Source organism: Poecile atricapillus, chromosome Z (assembly GCF_030490865.1).
Source record: "Poecile atricapillus isolate bPoeAtr1 chromosome Z, bPoeAtr1.hap1, whole genome shotgun sequence".
In the NCBI taxonomy this organism is placed as follows: Eukaryota; Metazoa; Chordata; class Aves; order Passeriformes; family Paridae; genus Poecile; species Poecile atricapillus.
The window spans coordinates 18,599,554-18,621,412 of record NC_081289.1 but is presented as its reverse complement, the minus strand read 5'-3'; the positions used below and the strand labels follow the sequence as shown (position 1 = coordinate 18,621,412).

At 40.2% G+C, this 21,859-nt stretch overlaps 1 protein-coding gene across 1 annotated transcript in view; it reads right to left on the bottom strand.

Moving 5' to 3' along the window:
- LOC131573546 (pleiotrophin) overlaps positions 1 to 21,859 on the bottom strand; it is a 69,181-nt gene that overhangs the window by 9,262 nt on the left and 38,060 nt on the right. The window contains exons 2-4 of the mRNA XM_058827607.1: positions 8,291 to 8,400; positions 6,618 to 6,791; positions 5,455 to 5,616 (exon numbers count right to left, since the gene is read on the bottom strand). Of these exons, the coding sequence (XP_058683590.1) occupies positions 5,455 to 5,616; positions 6,618 to 6,791; positions 8,291 to 8,399 (445 nt within the window). The 5' untranslated portion in view covers position 8,400. The remainder of the gene's footprint in view (positions 1 to 5,454; positions 5,617 to 6,617; positions 6,792 to 8,290; positions 8,401 to 21,859) is intronic.

The following is a 21,859-nucleotide window of genomic DNA, read 5'->3' as shown; positions in this document are numbered from 1 at the left end:
TCACCTTGAAGTCAATTGTCACATCCTGATAATTTTATTTGCATGATAAAAGGGAGCAGCAGCTACCAGCTACATGCCTGGACCTGCCACTAATACTTTGTCAATCTGGGAAATCCTTCAGCTTTTCTGACTTTCAGTTACTACTTTTCTTTTAATTAGACTTCCTGAGCACCAAGGTGTGATTAGCAGGATTAGCTAATTGCTGCCTGTAAAGATATATAGATAAAAGGAACAGGGTAGTGCAGGTTAGTTATAGGTCACTCAGCTCTGAGGTAAAACTCTTCAAAATATATGAAATTATTAATGATGCAGAATGCAGTCCTTTCCTCCATGCAGTAGCATGCACACCGTGCCAAACACAGGGAACTGTACTGACACCTTGCTATGCCCTCAAATGCTAAACCTGATCTGAATTACACAGAAGAGATTACAACCATTAACAACTCAGCCTTCATGTGGGAAATCTTTCCAAACACTGCATGTTGGAGGATGTGATCTTTGGTTTGCACCCCAATTACAAAATACAACAGTGGTGTGAGCAGTGTTAATGTTTGCCAACATTAGCACATATTTTTCCTGTGTGGAAAGGACTGAGCTGAGCCATGACAAAGTAACTCATGGATGTGATATACTGTAAATTGATAGAGTTGGGAAGGGTGATTTATTAAAAAGAACTAAATACAGGCAGGTGAAAAAGTTATCAGAAAGAAGCATAAATCAAAAAAATGAAGGGTACATTGCAGAAAGGGCTGGCAAACTGCTTATTCTATTTAATTTAATCTTAATCAGAAGAATAGATATCTGAAAGTACAACAGTTATGGAGGGAGAGAGAGAGGAAGAATGAGAGTGACGGAAAGAGCGCAAGAAGAAATAAAACCCGTGCGGCAACCCAGCTCAACAAAAATAAATTCCTCTTCTCTTAGCAGTTAAAGAACAATGTTTCCTGAATCCTGACAATACTCCAATTCTTCTGCTTTCTGGCTGGCTGGAACCTGAACAAGCATCAATCAAGTTTGGGTGGGTGTGGAGTAGGCCAGATGGAGGATGTCAGAAGCATTTTGTGCTCCTCAGCACAGGCTGGCCATTAGAGCAGCCACTCGCCACAAGTGCCCGGCTCTGTCACATCTGTCAGGACAGTTTAGGGAGAGCTTCAACATCACCAGCCTTGCAGACACTGATTAGAATATGCAGCTGTGTGTGCTAGAGAAGAGGTGCCTGTCTCCACTGGGATTTTGTGATAAAAATTATCCTTTCATCCTTGCCAGACTTTGTGACAGGCTTTCTCACGACCTCATTTGTGGACTAAATACACAACAAACACTGTTACATTGCTGACAATCTGTCTGTCCAAATGCACAGTATTCCAGAAGGAAAGGTGGTTTTCATCCTACACTTTAACCCAGCAGCCCAGGACCAAGCTACTGTCTTCCAGTCTGAGAACATGTGAGCAAAGCTATGGAGAAATGAACTTGTCAGGAAGCCAGGTAAAATTAAAATTCCTGGTTCATCCTTACACATAGTTGTAATCCATAAGACAGCTGCTCAGAAGTAAAAAGTACTGACACAGACCAGTTGCTAAGAAGAAAATATTAATTTTTTTAGTTTCCAAAATAATGGAGAGTGCTTAAAAAAGGTTTTAGGCTTTTCTATGAATGTTTACTAACAATAAAAGAAATCTGTAAGAACACTTAGGTTACCAGTTTATGAAGAAGGCATTGATTCCCATGGTTTATGAGCATCTCCTGCTTTAACTTAGCACAAGTTTTGTCAGAGATAATAGGAGTCTTGGAAAACCAAACTATATTTTATCAACAAATCTGTAAAATTATAAACCCTGTGACTTTTTTTCTTTTCAGGTATGATTTTCCTTTCTGGTAAGACTAGATCCAAGAATGAACCTCAATCATTTTTGAAATCATTGAGTGAGAGGAGGGAGACTCATCCTATCAGCAAAACAAATTCATCAGCAAATATGTTGATGGGCTGGAAAGGTGGATAAGCAACAGCAGAGCAGGATCTACATTTACAATCAGTCAATTGGCATTCTTCTCAAAGAATAGAGAAGCTGAGGAGGAACTTCAGACACCATGACTCATGAAGGAAATGTGTCAGGTGAAATTTGATGCACAACACTTCATTGGTCAGGCCTAGACAAGATAGCCTGTCTTACCCACACAATTTCTGGGGTTCCTAAATAATCACCATTAATTTTTTTTTTTTTAAATTAGGGAGAATTTTGAAGGTCTCAGATACTCCCCATGTAAGCAATGATCAAAATTAAAATTATATTTAGCTAATTTAGTGGGTCTAATGAACAATAAAGGTAGTATTACAATGATATTTTCTTCTTTCAATGCAGATCTGTCGAGGGCATGCTTTGAATACTGTTTACAATCCAGCCTCTCCATAATAAAAACTCTTTTGCAAAAGAAGGAATTCAGGTAAGTCCAGAAATGAGTATTCTTATTGTGGATAAATTCTTATACAAAGAAATACTTGAGTGGGAAGCTTTAAAAGGTGGCAAGTGACAAAAAAAGTAAAAGAAGATATATAAAAGTATCATTGATTGGAGAAGCTAAATAGGGGCTTTCACTGACCTCATTTACAGTATGAAATCAAAAGGAAAACTGATATAATGGTGAGGTTACAAACACAACCTAACAGAATAAAAATTTCACCTCACTGGAAAGGGGGTTAGTCAGGAAAATCACGAAAACAACACTTTTTTTCTGAATATACTGGTATTTTTTTCAGTAAATAAAATCATATTCTCAGTCAGTTCACATCTGCTTTTGGTACTCTCAGCTCTGTTGTCAGAGATGTGTTCACTGGTGCACCTCTTGAAGCAAAGACCAGCCAGAAAGGCAACTACTGACAGTAAAACAGATTCCTGAGCTGCTAAGCCCTGACTGACTGCTCTGCTGCCAGAAATGCCAGAAAGCTCCTGCCCTGCTCAGCCAGGCAGCCCCAGTAGGAATGGACAGCCCTAGATCAGCATTCACAGATGTAGCTGAATATCAGTACAGACCACTCACACTTCAGAAAATAACCTCCTGCTTCCAAATAATGCACCATGGGCTTTTTTTGTTACAGTCCTGAGGCACTGATGCAAAGTTAGGGGTGAAAAAGGAGCCTAACATGTAACTGTAGACCATTTGAAGTGCTCAGGCCATAAACCAGTTCTCATTTCCAAAGAAGGAAATTCATTAAGATTCCAGCTACAGGTTGAATGACGTTGAAATCTTTTCCTTTATCTTAGTTGTGGGTTTGGACTTACCTCCAGCCTGTAATTTCCTTCACCTCAGGAAGAAAACAAATACTCTCATTCCAGCCAACATGCCAGCACTCCTACTTTTAACTCAGAAATAAAGATCAGTGGGGAAAAACTTTTCACACAGTACTAAGTCTGCTTGACCTAATTCCCTCCTCTAGTTGCTCCTCCTGGTGCCAACACACTGCCCAGTGCAGCTCCCGTGTAGCTATACCCACAGATCTGCAATATGGACCTAGCTGTGAGCCCAGGCAGGCTGTGTGTGTGTGCCTCCCATGCCTGCTGCTCCCACTAATGCCAACAGCAGATGAGTGAGCAGGTGGCATGCAGGAAGATGCCGTGAGATTTCCTACGCAGATCAGGGGAGCAGAACTGCCCACAGTTATGATGATTAAAAACCTACTTCGGTACCTATTTCTCTTTTTGCGTTCCTTCAAATCGAATAAAGTCAGGTTTCGTAATTAAGTCAAACCCTGTAACTGGTTGCTGCAGTCAGTCCCAATCCAATTTTCAGTCTCAGCTATAACTCACTCCTAGCCTCTAGAATCAGTTGACTCCAATCCAGCAATTTCTCAAGCTCTGCCTTTGAAACTACAACTTGAAAATGAGCCTGTACCACCCAAGAGCGCTGCTCTCACAAAACAATGCTGCACCAATGCTCTGCCTTGTCCCCCTCTCCCCCTGCTCTGACAGCCACTGATAGAATATAGATCTATGACTCAGTGGAAGCAGGACAAGGCAGAGGCTCGAGGGGCAGAGGCCTTCTGGCAGCACAATAGGAAGTCTCATTCTGTAAATTCCCAAAGGCTACTTAGGCATGGAAACTTAGTGAAAAAAAGAAAACAACAAAAACCCCCACAGAAAAAACAAAACAAAACAACAAAACTCATTGAAACAACCCAAACCCCGAAAACATGAAAAAGGTCCCACCCCCCAAACTGCTAAACAATAAAATCACACATCTCAAAGCCCTTCCTGCATTCCCATCCAATCACTCCGATCCCTAAATGGTGTTTACTGTCGCCAGCTCAACCAACTCAGGTGCTCTCTGACAATCTAGTTGTAACTTGGCTGCTCCACAGCCTGTCTCTGTCTGCACAGGTTCTAGACTGGTCTGATAACTCCATGGATAGTGTGCAAGGAAAACCAGTCACATGGATGGGTGGATGCATGCACACACACAGTGCTTGCAACTTCTCTGGTCGCTCAAGCAGAGCAGGCCACTTGTAGGTACTCCTCCAATCAGTGGTGCAGCACCACAGACTACAATATGAAAATTGCTTGTCCCAGGTGCACCTGTCACACCTAATCACGTTTATTTGTATTGTTATCCAAGTATGCAGAGCCTGGAATGTGTCAAACCCTGCTGGTTTTAAGTAAACAAATGTCAGGTAGCATAGCTTTTATAATCTACTTAAAACGCATTACTTTCATATCTCAAACAGGATCTCACAGTTTTAGCTCCCACTATAAATCATCCTATACACCTAACACCTGCTACTCTGATAAAAGAGTACATTAAAAGGCTTGAATGGTTAGAAAGAAAATAAGTTTTTCTAAGGGCCACCTGGAAACAAAAATGCAGGGCATTTGTCTTTCTGTGTACCAGGAATTATACTATCAGTCACACAAGTAAGACATACATTCTTTACTATTCTTCCTGATATGTTTGAATAAAGAATAAACAGCCCCAAGGGTGCGCAATATTTTCATACTTCAGCGTTCAGTGAGAAGAATATCCTTTCAATGCTATTTGTCCAGAAGAAACATAGTCCTTTTTTCAACTAGTCATTATTCAATACCATACCAAAACCTATACAAAAGATGTCTTTATCAACGGATATTTTTTCATGCTATTATTATTATTCCGTTCCCATCAAGAAGTGACTTACGAATACTCTGGAAGTCTTAGTAAGCAAACTGGTAACAGTGTAGGAGGTCTAAAGTTAAAATTGGAGCTCTAATCTTCAGTTTACTTTTCAAGTGTGAGACAGCCTTGACTATGCAGCTCAGGAATATTCCCTGCCTGAGCACTGACAGACAGGAGCAGTGCAGAGCTGAGGAAAGGCCATGAAAGTGCAATATCCTGTACAACTGAGCTCCCACTGAAGCACGCAGAACATCACCACAAACCCAGTGATTTAAATGAACTATCATGCAGCTTTCAGCAAAGGGAATTTACCTTGAGGTTTGGGTTTGGTAAGCTTCCCACAGGGCTTTGAGATTGTGACAGTCTTCTGGCAGTCAGCATTATGAAGGGCTCTCTTTAGGTTCCCGGTCCGAGTCTTCAAGGCCGTGTTCAAGTCACATTCTCCCCAGGCCTGGAACTGGTATTTGCACTCCGCTGCAGCAAGGAAAAAAAGGCAGAATTTAAAACACAATGACTGCATGAGAAAACAAAAATGTTGTGAGTCTAATAGGGTACCACAGGCAGTTGGTGCTTACAGACAAAAAGATGTGCAACTGATTATTTGCAGTGGTAATTGCAGTCTCTTCCCCCCTCCCCAGTGCTCTAAAATATAATCTTCTTGCTTTTGCATGGATATTGCATTTTCTGGCATATAAAGAGAAATACATTCAGCTATGAATATAAACAGCAACAACAAAAAAAAAAAAAAAGAAAGAAAGAAAGAAAGAAACAGCAGTTTGAAATGTCATTTACATTCTGTATGGTTGTTTCTCCGTTTGTGTGATGCCAGAGGTTATCAAATAAAGCTTGAACAGTTTCTAGAATGTATGTGCACCCATAAATTTCTCAAGTCTGAAACTGCAGTACTGATCGTGTTGGTAAGGTCACAATAATTTCAAAAGCATGCAAGCTGTTTAATAGAAAAATGCCAAGTTTGCAAGACTAATCAAATTTGAGTTTTAGACAGACATGATGTCCAGGAGAGATTTGACATATCTTCCCGAACTGTTACATACAAACGTTCTGAACTGAGCACTAAAAATGAAATACACTGGTGTTCACTCACTCTTTCAGTGCACACACAGGTAGCCAGCCCCCCACACTCCACATCACACATTGTGAAGCCTGTGAAATCATCGCACAGGTTCACAGCTGTGAACTTGCACTACTGCCCTAAAGAGGGCTGAACACCACAGAGAGCAGATTTCAGCGTTCAGGAAGGCAGAGTTTATAATAAGTAGGTTGTAGGGACTCTCTGCAGAGGAGCTCTGAGGAAGCTGCCGTCTGATGCCTTCCATGTTCTGGCTCTGATGAACCTGAAATACAGAACTAACGCCCTCACCAAGACATCTGCAGAACCAAGCAGAAAATACAGGCTTCCTGCTCCACACTCAAAACAGAAACCAAAGTAAATCCCTTAAGAGAGCGATGCTGACCTCCAAATTGCTTCTTCCAGTTGCAGGGAATCTTACACTTCTGAGTCTTGGTGGTTTGTTTGCACTCAGCCCCAGTGCGAGTGCCCTCACGTGTCCCCAGGCCGCAGTCACCGCTGGTGGGCACGCAGACACTCCACTGCCATTCCCCACAGTCAGACTTCTTCGCCTTTTTCTCTGGATGAAGACAAAGAGCCAAGCAAGAGAAGTGGTCAGGACCCAGAGCCTACAGAGAAGTTGCCTAAACTTAACCAAAGTCACAGCACCTGGAAGGGTAAGGAAGATATTTGTAATGCAATTGCCTTAAAAGCAAAAAGTCTGACATCCTCTTCACAATTCTGCAGTGACAGGTCAGCCCCTTTGAGTCCAAAACAGGATGATCATTCAAACTAAGTCCCACTGTGATGTTTACTGGTTCATTTGGATATTCTCAAGTGGACTCTCATCTTCAAAAATCTAAAAACCCACAGGGATCATTGACCAAAACATGCAGGAGGGCTCTCACTCAAAAAGGACACTCTGTCTCCAGCGGCTGGTGGCATGCAAATATCCTCAGTTCCAGCTGAAGCACCCTACACTAAACAATGAGAAATGTGTATGGTGACATTGTGTACCAGAGGATTTGAGCACCTCCAGGAAACAGCTGTGGGATGCACTGTGGGATGCAAGCTTTTGATTTGCTATACCATGTCACGCTTTATATCAGAATATGAATAAAACTTCAAAGGCAAAGGAGCCACATGGAGAAGTGTATTCAAAGTGCTGTTAACTCAGGTGGGTTTGTTGCTCAGGAAAAAAGTAAGGACGGATCATTATTTCATTTAGATCCTTAAACCCAAGTCAAGAGAAAAGACAGCAATGTTATCAAACCCAAGGATTCACAAAATTAATTACTTAGGCCCCTACAACATCACAAGTAACTGTAAAAATACTTATATAAAGTTATTTTTCTTCTAGGTCTTGAGTGTTTATGCAAGTATTTTTTCGTATTTCCACAGAGCCAAAATGGTTAAAAAGTTCCTTTATTTTTACTGGGAACACTAATTCTGACACACTCACGGTTCATTTTCTCTGGTGTATAAGTTGCCTGAAAAGAATAAGACCTTAAGGAAAACACCAAAAAATACATTCTTTAAAAAATGTCAAAACTGAGTTTGACAGATTTGAATTTTCCACCCCAGGCCGGTTTCCCCTATAATGAGGTCTGGGTTCATCACTGACAAACAGCAAGTACTGCTGGATGTCTGGCTGCCTGTGCAACAGCGAGTTAGCACAATTCTCTGTCAGAGGATTTCCACAGCGCACAGCATCAGTGTGGCACTGTCATATATAACACTGAACAAGTGACATAACTGCTTTCATCACTCATGTTTGGTTCCCCCCTAAGTCAAGCATGAAACTATTCACAGAGCACATTTTAAGCTGCTTTGCAATATCCACTGTGTGATAAACCAAGGACTCCAGTCTCTGGGGCTGTCAAGCTCCCTCTTGACACAGAAACCCCTTTCTGTTTCCCTGTTTAACACAGAACAACATGTCACAGCCAAAACTCCCACCCATGATGTCAAAAGGTTAACAAATGACCTGATTTCGTAACAAAACCAGAAGCATTTGACATTGTCACACACACATGCTATCTATCCTGGGGATTAACTCTGAATTAGACTGGACCTTACCTGGTTTCTCTTTCTTGCCAGCCTCAGTGGTACTCACGGCTGCCAGAAGGAAAACGAGTGCCAGGAGGGCAGCTGTGAGCATTCGACGTTGCTGTTGTTGCTGCTGCATTCTGCAGATCGGTGACAGAGAGGAAAAAAAATGGTTAGTGAGACAGTAAAAAGTGGGACTCCAACTACAGCAGTTTTGGGAAGCTCTGCTTCAAGACCACAAGACACAAGTAGGTCAAACATAATTAGCTATTGCCAGAATGGGCAATTATCTCTACTCTGGAGAAAATACAGAGATTTTTAACTATTTTCCAGCCTGTGTACCAAATCCCCGGTCTACATCATTGATGTTATTGGAGGAGTTTTGCCATTGGAAGTTCTGTAACTACTGCTTGTTGAAACCTGCTAGAGAATCAAGGATCCTGACAGGTCTGGAACTCCCCTCTTCTTTTCTGACCACTGGCTGTGTAAAAATAAGCATAACTTACACTTAATACTTCAGTTTACCAATTCATATGAAGTAGGGAATACTCTACTGTCCACCTTGCAAGGGTTGAAGTTCTTATTAGGCTTAACTGACATCTGAAAAGAGCTTCTTTCACAAAAACTTATATAGGTAATATGTGATGGATTATCTTAATTGTCACTGGCATGTTGCTATGCACTTCTTCCCCTCCGATTAGTGTCTCTTCATAATATGAATTAAGCTAATTGTTTGAAATGCAAAGTAGGCACAGAGATAGGGCTTGCACACACTGCTAGAGGCTATCCACAGCATGCTAATGAACCCAAAATCGGGATTTGGAAAGCAAATATTCCAATACAAAAAGATATTAAATCCCATTTGCTTGGGATTGAAGTTGCTAACCAGCCACCAAAACTCATTCTGAGCTTTCCCTTCCCCATTTCTATAGTTTGCATTGTCTCATTTTCACACTGTTTATCAGAACACAGGGCCTTCAAAATATATGTTAAAAATAAGCAACATCCCCCTTTCCTAGAGACATCTCTCCAGTAGGAAACCAGGTACCAAGATAGTGGACTAGAGATTGCTTGGATCAAAGGAAGGTTTCTCTAACTTTTTCTTCTGTTTTGTGTTTCTATTTCTTCAAACCAGGACCCATGTCGCTGATGTTACACCAGCCTTCAGAGGAGGTGCCACTAAGATGGTCCCTAAAATTCAGCTAGACTGATATTTACAGAGAGTTTTATGGCAGCCTGATCTCATTTGCTGAGCACAGCAAGCGTGGAGGAGAAATATTTCTCAACATGAACAAAGAACAAAATGTATTTGAAATTTAATTTGGCACTCCTCAGTATTCTCTGCTGGCAACCTCTTGCTCAAATGCAACATAATTGTAACTGACATGGAAAACAGGAGAGGAATCCCAAAGATGGAAACTTTAAAGTATCTGGCTTTAATATCATTCTAGAAGTCAGATGAGACAACTTAATAGGTGTGTTGAAATAAAGTTCATTTGAAGACTGCAAGAGGCCTGGCATTCAAATGTCCAAAAGAGCTGTCATTAGCACCAGTCTCATCGACTTCAAAAGAAAGTATTTCCCGCAAAAAAGAAAGGACCACCATTGTTTCCAGTGAACTCAAACAGAGCCCAGAGTAGAGCATGTGAGTTGCCAAAGAGCTTGGGTTCCTTTTTCCATTTCTTCTGCTACGTTTCCACTCAGAAATTCTCATGTTTCACAGAAAATTAATAAAATAAACAAAATAGATAAATAAATAAATACATTAAATATGCAATTAAAAACTAAACCTGCCTTTTAGCTCACCATACTTCAAATTGCTTTTCCATAATCAAATGAGCACCTCTTTTATGAGGAAAGGCTGAGAGAATCATGTTTGTGCAGCCTGAGCAAGAGATGGCTTGGAGTGATCTAACTGCAGCCTTCCAGTACCTGAAGGGAGCTCCCAAGAAAGACAAAGAGAGACTTTTTACAAGAGCATGTAGTCATAGAACAAAAAGGAATGAATTCAAATTGAGAGTAGGATATTGAGATTAGATATGAGCAAAAAATACTGTGACCCTGGTGAGGCACTGGAACAGGTAACCCAAAACAGTTGTGGAAGCCTCATCTCTGGAAGTGTTCATCAAGACTAGGTTGGATGGAGTGCTGAGCAACGGGTCTAGCAAAAAGATGACCCTGCCCATGGCAGGGGGTTGGAATTAAATGATCCTCAAGGGCCCTTCCAATACAAACCATTCTAAGATTCAAACACAGTTGCCATACTATTTAAAAATCAAACTCCATATTCAGTCCCTTGTCCCTTTCCTTTGGGGGAGTTTCCCTACCAATAACACTGCACAGCCCCAACACCCCATTTTCACTATAATTTGTCTTCTCACTTCATCTCTTCCAATCAACTTTCCAGAATGCTTTGCTGAAGGAGTTAACTGATCTCATGGAAGCACAAGTAGCAGGAGATACAAACACTTTCATGTCCCAAGGCACTGTCTGTAGGGTGTCAGCAGCTGAAGCAAAGGCAGTACTAGTGGTTTTACTCTGCAGGTCGCCACCAAACACAAGAGACGGTCACAGTTTTGGGGCTGCCTCCTACATCCTCTCTACCCACCCCAGGGACTTGGGATGCGGTCACACATATCCCAAAGGCTCCCCAGTCACTGAGAGTCATGGGTAACTGTTACTAGGGAAGCTGCCTAATATTAAGTTGAAAGGGACTCATATTTAAATCTGATTGACGTTCTTTTCAGCAAAACAGATGGGGAAAAGAGTTAGGTTTCGGAGTCTGAAACATTCCAGAAGCCCTATAAACAAAACCCCACAGAGCCTTAATATAGCATGTTTTCCTAAGACTCAAGACTCCCCTACAGCCAAAACACTTGCCAAATGTCTCATGCAAACACAAAACCTGCAGAGATATAGATATCTTGTCTCCCTGCAGAGACCCAGGCTGCTTCCTCGAGTGCCTTTCCTACACCTACAAGTGAAAAGCCATGCTGCAGAAATGGGGACCTTGCCTCACACCACACCAACACCTCCAGTGTGATGTAACCAGTACGACCACAGAAAACCATTTAACTCTTTGGCACATGATAAACAGCAAAGGTGGGAGAGCTCACAAAATTACCAACAGCCCATATGTAGTACCCACAAAATAGTAAGGACTTTTTTTCAAAAGGCCAGAAAATGTCATCTACCAGCACATATATGAGTCCAATCTTCAGTTTTTCTTGCAAATATTTTAGTTGGAAGTTAAAAGATAGATTAAGATAAAAACTCGCCAGACCAGACTTGTTTCTGCAAACAATATATTCTACTGAAAATAACTGTCTTTTTTATTTACTTTTTCAAAATTCCAAGGTGACAGCTCTTCCTTTATATTAAATTCTTTGATAACATTGTCTGCTCAACCTCTGATTCAAAGAACTGCCAGAACTGCTGATAGCAAATACAAAGTGTTACACTGTATACAAAATGGACTCCTCCTGATATTTTGATTTTCTGTAATGAGCCTCCTGGCTACAGCAACCGTGACAAGTAACTCATGTGCCCTGAGAGGAAAGCATCTCTAAAATTCTGTGTGACAGCCTCTAAACAGAGCAAGGTGGCAGCATTTAAACAAATGGCAGTGGTGTTTACAACCACAGAAAGACAACGATAAAAGTGAAAGAAAGAAAAGAGATTTTTGAGGTGTGGGCTGCTACAGGAAACTTCAGAAGAGAGAAAAGGTAAAGAGTGAGAGAGTTTAGAATAGTTTAAATGGGAAGTTGGAACAACATGAGGAAAAGAAGGCAAGTAATCACATAAAGAGCACCAAAACAGGAGAGAAAAGAGAAGTGTTTAATGTTAGTTAAACACTAAACCAGAGAGTGTTAAGAAAGCATGAAGTGAATAATGAAGGGAGAATCAAAGACCAGTTGAGATGCACCATAGCAAGCAGCTTCTCGCAGCAAAAATAAGGCATAGGAATTATTTCAGTCTTACAGTTGATTTCACAGTCAATCTCTGGTTGGGAATAAAAAATGAAAGGAAAATTAAAAGATAGCAGGCAAACAGAGGATTAATGATTTCATCAACCATCTATCCATGGTTTCAATTACATGCTGAGCCTCAGAAAGAGAATCAGGCAGAAATCACTCCATGGCTGCAGTTTAAGGGACCTCTTGAGCAGAGCTTGAGCCTCTAAATCCCACACTACCCATAAAACCTGATTTTACAATCCCACTCAAGTGGGAAGCCCAAGGCAGCACAGGCATTTCCATGCTGTTCTTCTTAGACCTCTGGATCTCTGTTAGTGCAAGTCAAGTTTGCCCGAGTGACTCTATCTACACTCACACAAATAACTCACACCCAGGTACTCCCAAATCTGAACAAGTCTTTCCCAAACACAATCATTCAGAACAAAGCAGACAATTTTGGACGAAGCTCTATCGGTGAGCAAGTGTTTATTTTTCCTAGCCTGATTGAAGCTGGCATATGCAACACATCCCAGGATCACATATGCCTTTTACAGGTGGCTTTTCTCTTGCTGTTAATAACTTTTATGCACAAGCCCTTCCTTTCATCTGTTCTTTCCAAAGCAACTGGCAAGGCCCCAAACTATCAAAGCAAGTATTTCATTATTAGTCCATATGAGTGCATCCTGCCACTCTGAACAATCAGCTCTTCTCACATTATTATAACAACCTGCCCATATCCTCCAACTCTTCCAGTATAATGTGCCAAACACCAGCTGTGTTGATGATACTGTTAAGCTGCATGTCAAGCAATATTAAAGGTATTGCCACTGCTAATGATGGGCCACGGGCTTTGCAGTGAGTGTGCCAGGGCTCTGGACTGAGACTTGTCGAGGTTTGCCCTTTCTGAGCATTCCTTGGGCCTGTCCACAGCTTTGTCATATTTGCTTTAGCTGCAACAGCATTTTTTCTAATTGACCAACCAGCTGTGGCTGATTTGATTTACTTTCCTTTGTCATTGTATGGAGTCACACAGGTTTTATGACTCTATTATAATAATTATCTTACAAAGAAACACAGGGCTGGTATGTTAGCAAAGGCCTTGAGATACAATGCAGAGTACACAGACAGAGAGAACATGAGATGGGGCAACAGAGACACAAACACTTGCTATAAACAACTGTCCCAAAGTCAGATAAAGAAATTCAGACATGGACCTGGACAAAACTGGATATAGGGGCAAGAAAAAGAAAGCAGTTTGCAAAATATCTAAAAGGTGTCCTCTTTAGGAAGTTTGGATATAACAAGATTGCAGAACAATGAAGAAAAAGAAAGGCAAACATTAAAAAAAAACAAACCAAAAACAAAAAACAAATCCAGGTTGATCCTAGAGCAAGGAAAAAGAAACCAGCAACATGAACATCCTCCCGGACAAGAAGCCCAGATGATTTAAGGTCACCATAACCATCTCCACCACCCACACAATGAAATCAACCTGAGAACTAAGAGCAGCTGGGGAAGGGTCAGTATAACAGCAAGACAAATCAGTGGAATCTAAGTGTATGAATAAAAACTTTAACTGTGGGGGTGGTGGTAGTGGCATTGTTGTTAACATTATTATAACACCTGCATAGATATAATCTTTTTCTGCAATAATTACATCCACACTAATAACAATCCTTGGATTAGATCATTAAGATTTAAGTTATACTAACAATAAATCTTTGGCTTAACATAACTATATTTTAAAAAAGGTACAGTTCCTTTTTTGCAGTAAACAATATTTTGAGCTATGACTCCCAGCTTCACACACTATTATTTTCATCCCATGACCATGAATAAAAATGCATCCCAGGTGCAGACTTAAAAAGTTCCTGCAACCCATTATTTTTCTTCAAAGCACTGCTCATTTTGAGTCCTCTTTAAACTCTTTGTCCACATTAGAACTAATTTTTGCATTAATCCTTCTATTTTCTTGCTTGAATGAATAATTTCTCATCAAGTCCCACAACAAATACTTTAATAAATTACAGTTTGATTAGTGCCAGATTAGTTACATCTACAAAATCAGTTTTTAAATGAGCTAGTTTGGGATATCAGTCTCCTTTCAGTAAACACATGCTGTGTTTAATGAAACTTAATATTTAACTCCAGTTCTTAAATTATTCAAAATGTGCTCTACTTTGCAGTCCATTGAGAGCAGATGAATATGTCTGCAGCTACCTGGATTTGCTTCTTTCCCTCTTCTTAAATGTAAATATTTTATTTGCTAAACTCCAGTTTTACAACAGCAGGAAATAAAATTTGATCCATGGTTTAATGGTCTTGGTGAATCTGAAATGTCACATGCCATTTTTACAGTAGTCAGAGATGGAAACACAAGTTTCCTCTGTAAGAGAGAAATTAAGAGCAGCTGACTCTTGGAAGTTTTACCCTCAGAAACACTCGAAGAATGTTTTGCTTCTCCAGGTCTTTATCTCATTCACCACCCAGTGCATGCCCCTACATCCCACCTGATCTCCCATATAGAAAACTGAGGCAAATGCTAACATGCTTCTGGAGCATGACCTTTATGAACCATCATCTTCCAGCTGTAGCATGTTCCTTCTTCCTTCACTCATACACATTTCCTTTGTTGTCTTTATTTGCACTACTAGGGAAATAAAAAGCTAGATTTCCTCTTCGTTTCCTTTGCAATATTTAAGCCAGCTTAAGTTTCTGGTGAGTCTCAGCAATCTTCCATGTCTGGACTTTCTAGACACTACTTTATAGGATGATCACTACCATTTCTTTAAATTTCTGCAAGCTCATAATAGCACTTCAGTGTCTTGATCCCCAGTTAGATATGGAGTTTTTCTCTACTTTCTAGCTTTTTTCCCCCCACTTTTTCTTGTGGAAACAATTTTCAATTTTTTTCTACTTGAATACGAATAAATTTGAATCAGTCCTTCATTAAAAATCTTGCACCAGTCCAGTCCAATACACACCACCCTTTTGCTTAATTTCACAGAAGTCAACTTTTAAAATTTGAAACTTTAATCAGATCTATGTTTATGTAACATAAAGCAAATGAGCTTGCTAACACTTGATATAAATGGTTATTTTTAGGGATAAACTTTAAGATGAGATATAAGGTCATACTGAATCAAATTCTAAAATAGATTAATATTTTGTAGTTCTATATTAGGTAGTGAAGAAATCGCATCAGCAAATATTTAACCCTCATTACTAGTAGCACCTTTTACCTTCTAATTTAAGTTGTGAAAGATAAACCCTTCTGTTATGAAAGATCTCCTTCTGTTTTACCCTTGCATAATTACACAGGGGCTTCTAACTGAAGTTATCCACATCCAGCTTTGGGATGACACAAAGCTAGTAGATGTTTTTCCAGACTCTTCCAAGGTAAGATTCATATGACCCAAAATTGTCTTATGCATTGTAGACTCGTAGAATAAGCTGAATTGGAAAAGACTCATCAGGATCATCAAGTCCACCTCCTGGCCCTGAACAGGACACCCCAAGAATGGCACCATGTGGCTGAGAACCTTGTCTGAACACTTCTTGAGCTCTGCCAGGCTTGGTGCTGGCTGACACCATTTCCCTGGGGAGCCTGTTCCAGTGCCCAACCACCCTCTGTGGGAAAAACTTCCTGATTATCCAACCTAAACCTCTTCCAACCAACTCCAGGCTGTTTTGCTGAGTCCTGTCCCTGCTCACAAGAGAGAAGAAAAGCGGTACCTGCCCCTCCACTTCCCCTCATTGAAGGCCACAGTGAGGACCCCCTCAGTTTCTTCTCTGGGCTGAACAAAACAAGTACACCAACCAACAGCTTCTATTTATTTATTCCTTTATTTATTTACAGCATATCATTCACTTCCAGCTATATTTCCTTTGCTGTGGTTTCTCTATCTTCTGGACCTTTTCTGGACCTTCAAGTTCTGTCTGCCAGTCATGACTGCCACTACAGAGCGTGTGGGGGCTAACCCAATAATTTTCTTTTGCAAGTCCTACACTTCTTTCCAGCTACTCTGATTAACTTCCCAGGCCACCCACACCTGATATTTCTCTCTTTTCTCACCCAAATATGTTTCTCCTTAACTGTTTTCCATCCTGACTACTGTGGTTTACAATCTAATTTAGTTCTTTGTCTTGTCTACCCTGCCACTGTAGTGTCATTCCCTTATCCAATGCAAAATCTTTATTCACCTTACTTTTCCTTTCCTGAGTACGCAAAGTAGACACAGACATCACATACACTTCTCTGAATACTTTCTCAAGGGCAAAGCTCACCAAATTCTTCTCAGAGCACAAAATCTTGAGTCTCCATAATTCTATCACACCTTCATGGACCAAAGAAATTATGTGCTCATTTAAAACTATTACTATAGCCTTAGTGGTCTAAGCCCAAGACTGAGCCAAGATTTAAAGAAAGAACCTTTAATAACTGTTCAACCAAATGGTCTCTCTCTGGCTGAGAAATCATGTCTTAATCTCATTTATAGTAATAGTGATCATTCAGAATGATTTTGTTAAAGAAAACTTACTAGAATAATGATGAAACACCAAGTTTTCTTCTCTGGACAAACTAACTAATGAAATTATATTTTATGCTTGGGTGGGTAGGGCTGAGTGGTCAGTGTATCAAAAACTCTCCCATGTTAATTCAGAGACCTGCAGCCACTGCATTTCTGCCCAAAGCAAAACCTGTGTGCTCATATTCATACTTCTGTGACTTTCCTGAGAGGGCTTTGTTTCCTCTTGGCCCATAGTTAATAAAATTTTGGCAGCTCCATCAATAACTGGATACCAGTACTCTGTGTATCTGTGTGCTACCAAGACAGTTCAAAGACATGTAGGAAACAAAATAAGCTCCCTGCACTTCAGCTTAGGAGCAGAGCATCCCAGCAAAAACCCTCAGGTTCCCATTTTGAAACACATAACCCAGTGCAGCTGACTGGTCCTGTCCTGTCTGGCAAAATGATAAAAGAATCAGGGAGTTTCAACTAGCAGCCACTCTTCAGCTTTTCTTTTTTCCTTCCCCTACCTTGCTTCCATTTGGGGGTAGAAAGAAGGGCCACCACACATGGAAGCAGCTCCAGAAATGCTCTCCCTCCATGCAGAAGGGGAAAAGCTGGCAAGCAGCAGCTGGCAGGGAAGAGGCAATGGCTTCAAGGTGAGCCAGTGCTGGAAGGAGTTAGGTTAGCAGCAATTTTTTCTGCAGTATAGGGGCAAACATAAAATTGAGTGTAACTATCTATTTGTGGCTACAGATCAGCCAGGGAGAAGTGAGAAAACTCTAGAAGGCTGAAATTATTTTTGGCAAACTTCCTGTATTTTTAAATTTAGCATTTATGCTCAGCTACAGCACAGGGTACCACAAGAACAAGCAAGAATTAAACAGTTAACTAAAAAGGAAAACAATCATAGCATGACCCTTCTGATAAGCCCAAGTCAAACACTTCATTTCAGAAATTGCAGTGTGCAGCTTGGGGACAACATTTTTCAACATGGAACCAATTCTATGTTCTCCTTTCAACATGGACATTAGTAAGGGCCAGAAAAATGAGCAGTGAGGTCAGTGAATTATGCCAATGCCCTAAGAAGTAGGGAACCAAGAGTTACATGCCTGAAGAAAAAGATTGACCCATAATAAAAAAAAAAAAAAATACAAAAAACCACAGCAAAAAACAAGGACCTATTAACATGTCCCATTTAGTGCTGTTCAAGTAAATAAACTCAAGTAATTAGTTCAGTTGTGGATAACAGCTCCCCTAGTCTTTGATATTTGCTTAGCTGATTGCATATTTGTCTCTCACATCAGGCTAAGCAAAATACACATACTGTGGATATTTTATATTTCTAGTTCCCCAGACAAAAATGAATAGTTCAAGTTGATAATAGATACCCCTAGCCACTTGAATTTTGCCTTTAAATGCTGAGCATACTTTAGATTGGTCTAAGACTTAAGAAAATAGGATATAAATAGAAATTCCATAGAATATAGAATTTTCTATAGAATAGAAAATAGAATTCCATAGGATAGCAAGACTTTGAAAACATTCTTATGAATTAAAATAAATTTACATGTGTTTTTATAAGCTCACTAGTATACAACTGCATTCCCTTCCATTAAAAGAATAATTTTACTCAAGCCATACAGAGGATCCTACTGCTTCTCACAGGCAGACTCTACAGACACTTCTGTATAATAATATAACATAATATCCAAACTAGAAATCTGAACCTCTACTTGGGCCTTCACATTAGCCAGCTCTCTCTCTCAGGGAGCACCAAGAACTGTGCAATTCCTTTATTGCAAGTTTCAGGCAAAATTTTGCCAAACCAGGTCACTATAATTTTTTATCTGATCAAAGAAGGATGTATCAATTATAAAAGGTGTCATTTTCAGAGGTCAAAATTAGCATTCATACAAGTTGTGAACATGACATAATGGTAGCAAATAGTTTCTTTCTCAAAGGTAAAGTGTAGAAAGTGGAAGCATAGTGCTAAACAAACACAACAGGCAGCACTGATGGTTAAAAGGACAAAGAATTAAAAAACTGAAGTGGAAACAGTCAAAACTTTCAAGGAGATTAAAAATAAGATGCTTCATTCCTTCCAGACCTCCAACATGAACATTTAAAAAGTGATTTTATTTTTCAGAAAGCCTAGGGAACACATCTAGTATTTCTAAACAATAATAATTAAGAAAGGAAAAATATCCAACAACCTAGCAACAAAAAAAACCCCATTTAGTATCATAAAAGGATGTTAAGAAACCAGCTATGTCTGTAAAGGGATGAAAAAACATGCTGTGCTTTCAAAAAAAGCATTACATTTCTTTAATGTAAAAGGGGTGGTTGCTATTTTGTCTGTTGGTCCCCAGTGAGTACACAGAGATCATTTTCTTAGCCGTGGACTTCAAAAATTGTCTTAGAAATAAGATTTTTGAAGTGAACATTGCTGTTGAAATCAGTTTCCTCTCATTCCCCAGACTCTTATTTTGTTCTCATCCACAATACACACATTTTCTTCCTCTCTTTTGCTCTTTGTGGGTTTGAGCAAGTCTGGGCTCTGAGCTGGTAACTAATACAGTTCTGCAACTGCCTCTTCTATTGACCTTCCACTCCTACTGCTCCAGCTGAGAGGCTGGAGAAACAAAAGAAAAACCCAAACCAAACCAACTCATATTTCAGTTCATTCTTCTATATTTCCAGATCTAAAAAAGACATTTTAAGCCACTTGTTACTGCAATTTTTTCCCCTCCTTGCTCTTCCCACAACAATCACAGCTGCTCTCTCAGTATCGACAAAATCACAGTGGGTTTCTTAGACTTTCATTTCCCCAGGACTAAAGATTAGACACCCCAGGATCTGATCACCAGGGAGACTGACCTCCATTTCCTCCAAAGGTTTTTGTTTCAGTGACAGAGACCAAATTTCTGACTGAACTCTCTGCATCCCTGTTTCTCTCCTTGTGTTGTGGTCAAGAGTACCACAACGACTGGTAAGTCCTCTCTATTCCCTTTCTACTCTGCTCCCCGAAGGTGCAAAATACATAATTACTTGATGATAGCAGAGGGAAAATAGTTACTCTTCCTGCCTGCCTCTTCTCACACCTCCAACTACCAGTGGTTTTCTTTACCTAATGGTTTTCTGGTTGCCTGAGACTGTTAGAACACAATTTTTTCATGGTTTTTCAGAGTTTCTGATATGTGGCCAGATCTCAACTACTCCACTACCATGACACTACAAGACCAGAAAAGGGCAAATAAATACTATTACAGAGATCCTTGTGCTATGAAGAATATTGCTGACACCTCCTTGGCTATCTAATGTGTTTCGATCTACCAGAGATTAATTTGCGCACCTTATGAAAAATGTTAGAGTAAGGAGTGGCATATTCCCATCCACTTGCTGAGCAGGAAGCAGAAAAGTCTCTCACAGTTCCTGTCTATTCAAGGAAAAGTTTTCTTTACCCATATAAATTCATTTATTGAAACAGAGCAAGGTTATGAAGCCCCATTTTCTTGTCCATTGCAGTTGTAACAATGTTCTATGGGTAACGGTCAGGAAGGAAAAACAAAAAAAAAGGAGCAATCAAGGAGTAATTTTTGCATCTGGGTCCAGAGCTAAAGATTATTATTAATACTGTGAGGACACAAACCGTGTGCAGATAAAGTGTCACCACAGTCCCAGTGGTCACACCATCATTGTGAATGAATCATGGTTTGAGAGCTGTTTAAGCTGTGACACAATTTGCATAATGAACAGCTGTACTGTACAAGCCAAACAGATGCCTCCACTGTATTTTCATTTTCATTTTCTCCCTCTGCCCCAATGAAGACATTTTCAGCTCAATGGCAGTAGGCAAATCACAGCATCTGTCACTATCCTCACTTCTGCATCCATGGAACAGGGATAATAGCACTCGCCTCCCTTAAAAGAACACTGAGAAACCCATAATAAAAAATGATTATGTGAAGAGGGGATAATTTTATTAGCCAGTATCAGCTGCAGCTTGCTCTACTTTCCTGCATCCCATGCCTCCATGGTTCCAGGTTTTGAGCAGGGTAGCCAAACTCCCTCAAGCAGAGGAGAGCAGCAGGAACACAAACTCCCAGTGGCTCAGCATGCTGCTAAAGGAAAGCTGCCAGGCTCAGCAGAACCCCCTTATCTTTGATAACTACCTTTCCTCAAAAGTAAACAAATTTTGGCAAATATGTGAGTTTTGAATTGCCTGAGATGACTGTCATGTTGGAGATTTTTTACTGGGTTTGTTTTTTGTTGTTTTTTTTAACTTCAAATCAGGCTCTGGGAAATAGTCCATACACATAAAGAAAATAACCCATTTTATATCTTTAATTCATTACGACTGTCTCCTTTGCTGTTTGTCCCTTCAGATGACATTCCAAAATATGCACTACAGTCAGAAAACTATCTAACCTGAAAGCACAGAGCCTCTCACCAATGCCCTCTATTAATCTTTCCAAGGGACTCTATTTATACTTTTTTTTTTTTTCAGAGCAATTGTCTCTTTGCTTCAAGTGACAAACGTCAGGACACTGGGACAGCTGTGCAAAAATGAATTAGGAAAAAATTAAATAAACTGAAACAAAGGCTATGTGAAATGAAATCTCTGCTTCAGCCTTCTTGTGACACAGGGCTAGAATGTGTTTTTAAATCCTTCCCTTTCAAAGACAGTGAGCAGAGGGCAGCAGCTGTGTGGAATGTTATCTCATCTTTGCCAGTCAGCAATAGCATCTGCAAGGCACATATGCCCTCCAGTGTGACACCAGTCAGCATATAAAGCCAAAAAGCCCAGACCTGATGTTCTCCAATTGATTCATAGAAACATAGAATGTTTTAGGTTGGAAAATGCCTTTAAGATCATCAAGTCCAACCATCAATCTAGACTGCCAAGACCACCACTAATCCCCATCTCTCAGTGTCACACCTTCACATTACAGAGACCATGACTCAACCACTTCCCTGGGCAGCTTGTTCCAGTGCTTGACAGTCCCTTCAGTGAAGAAATACTTCATAATATTCAATCTAAACCTCCCCTGCTGCAACTTGAGGCCATTTCCACTCATGCTATCATTTGTTACTTGGGAAAAGAGAGTGACCCTGACCCTGGCACAACC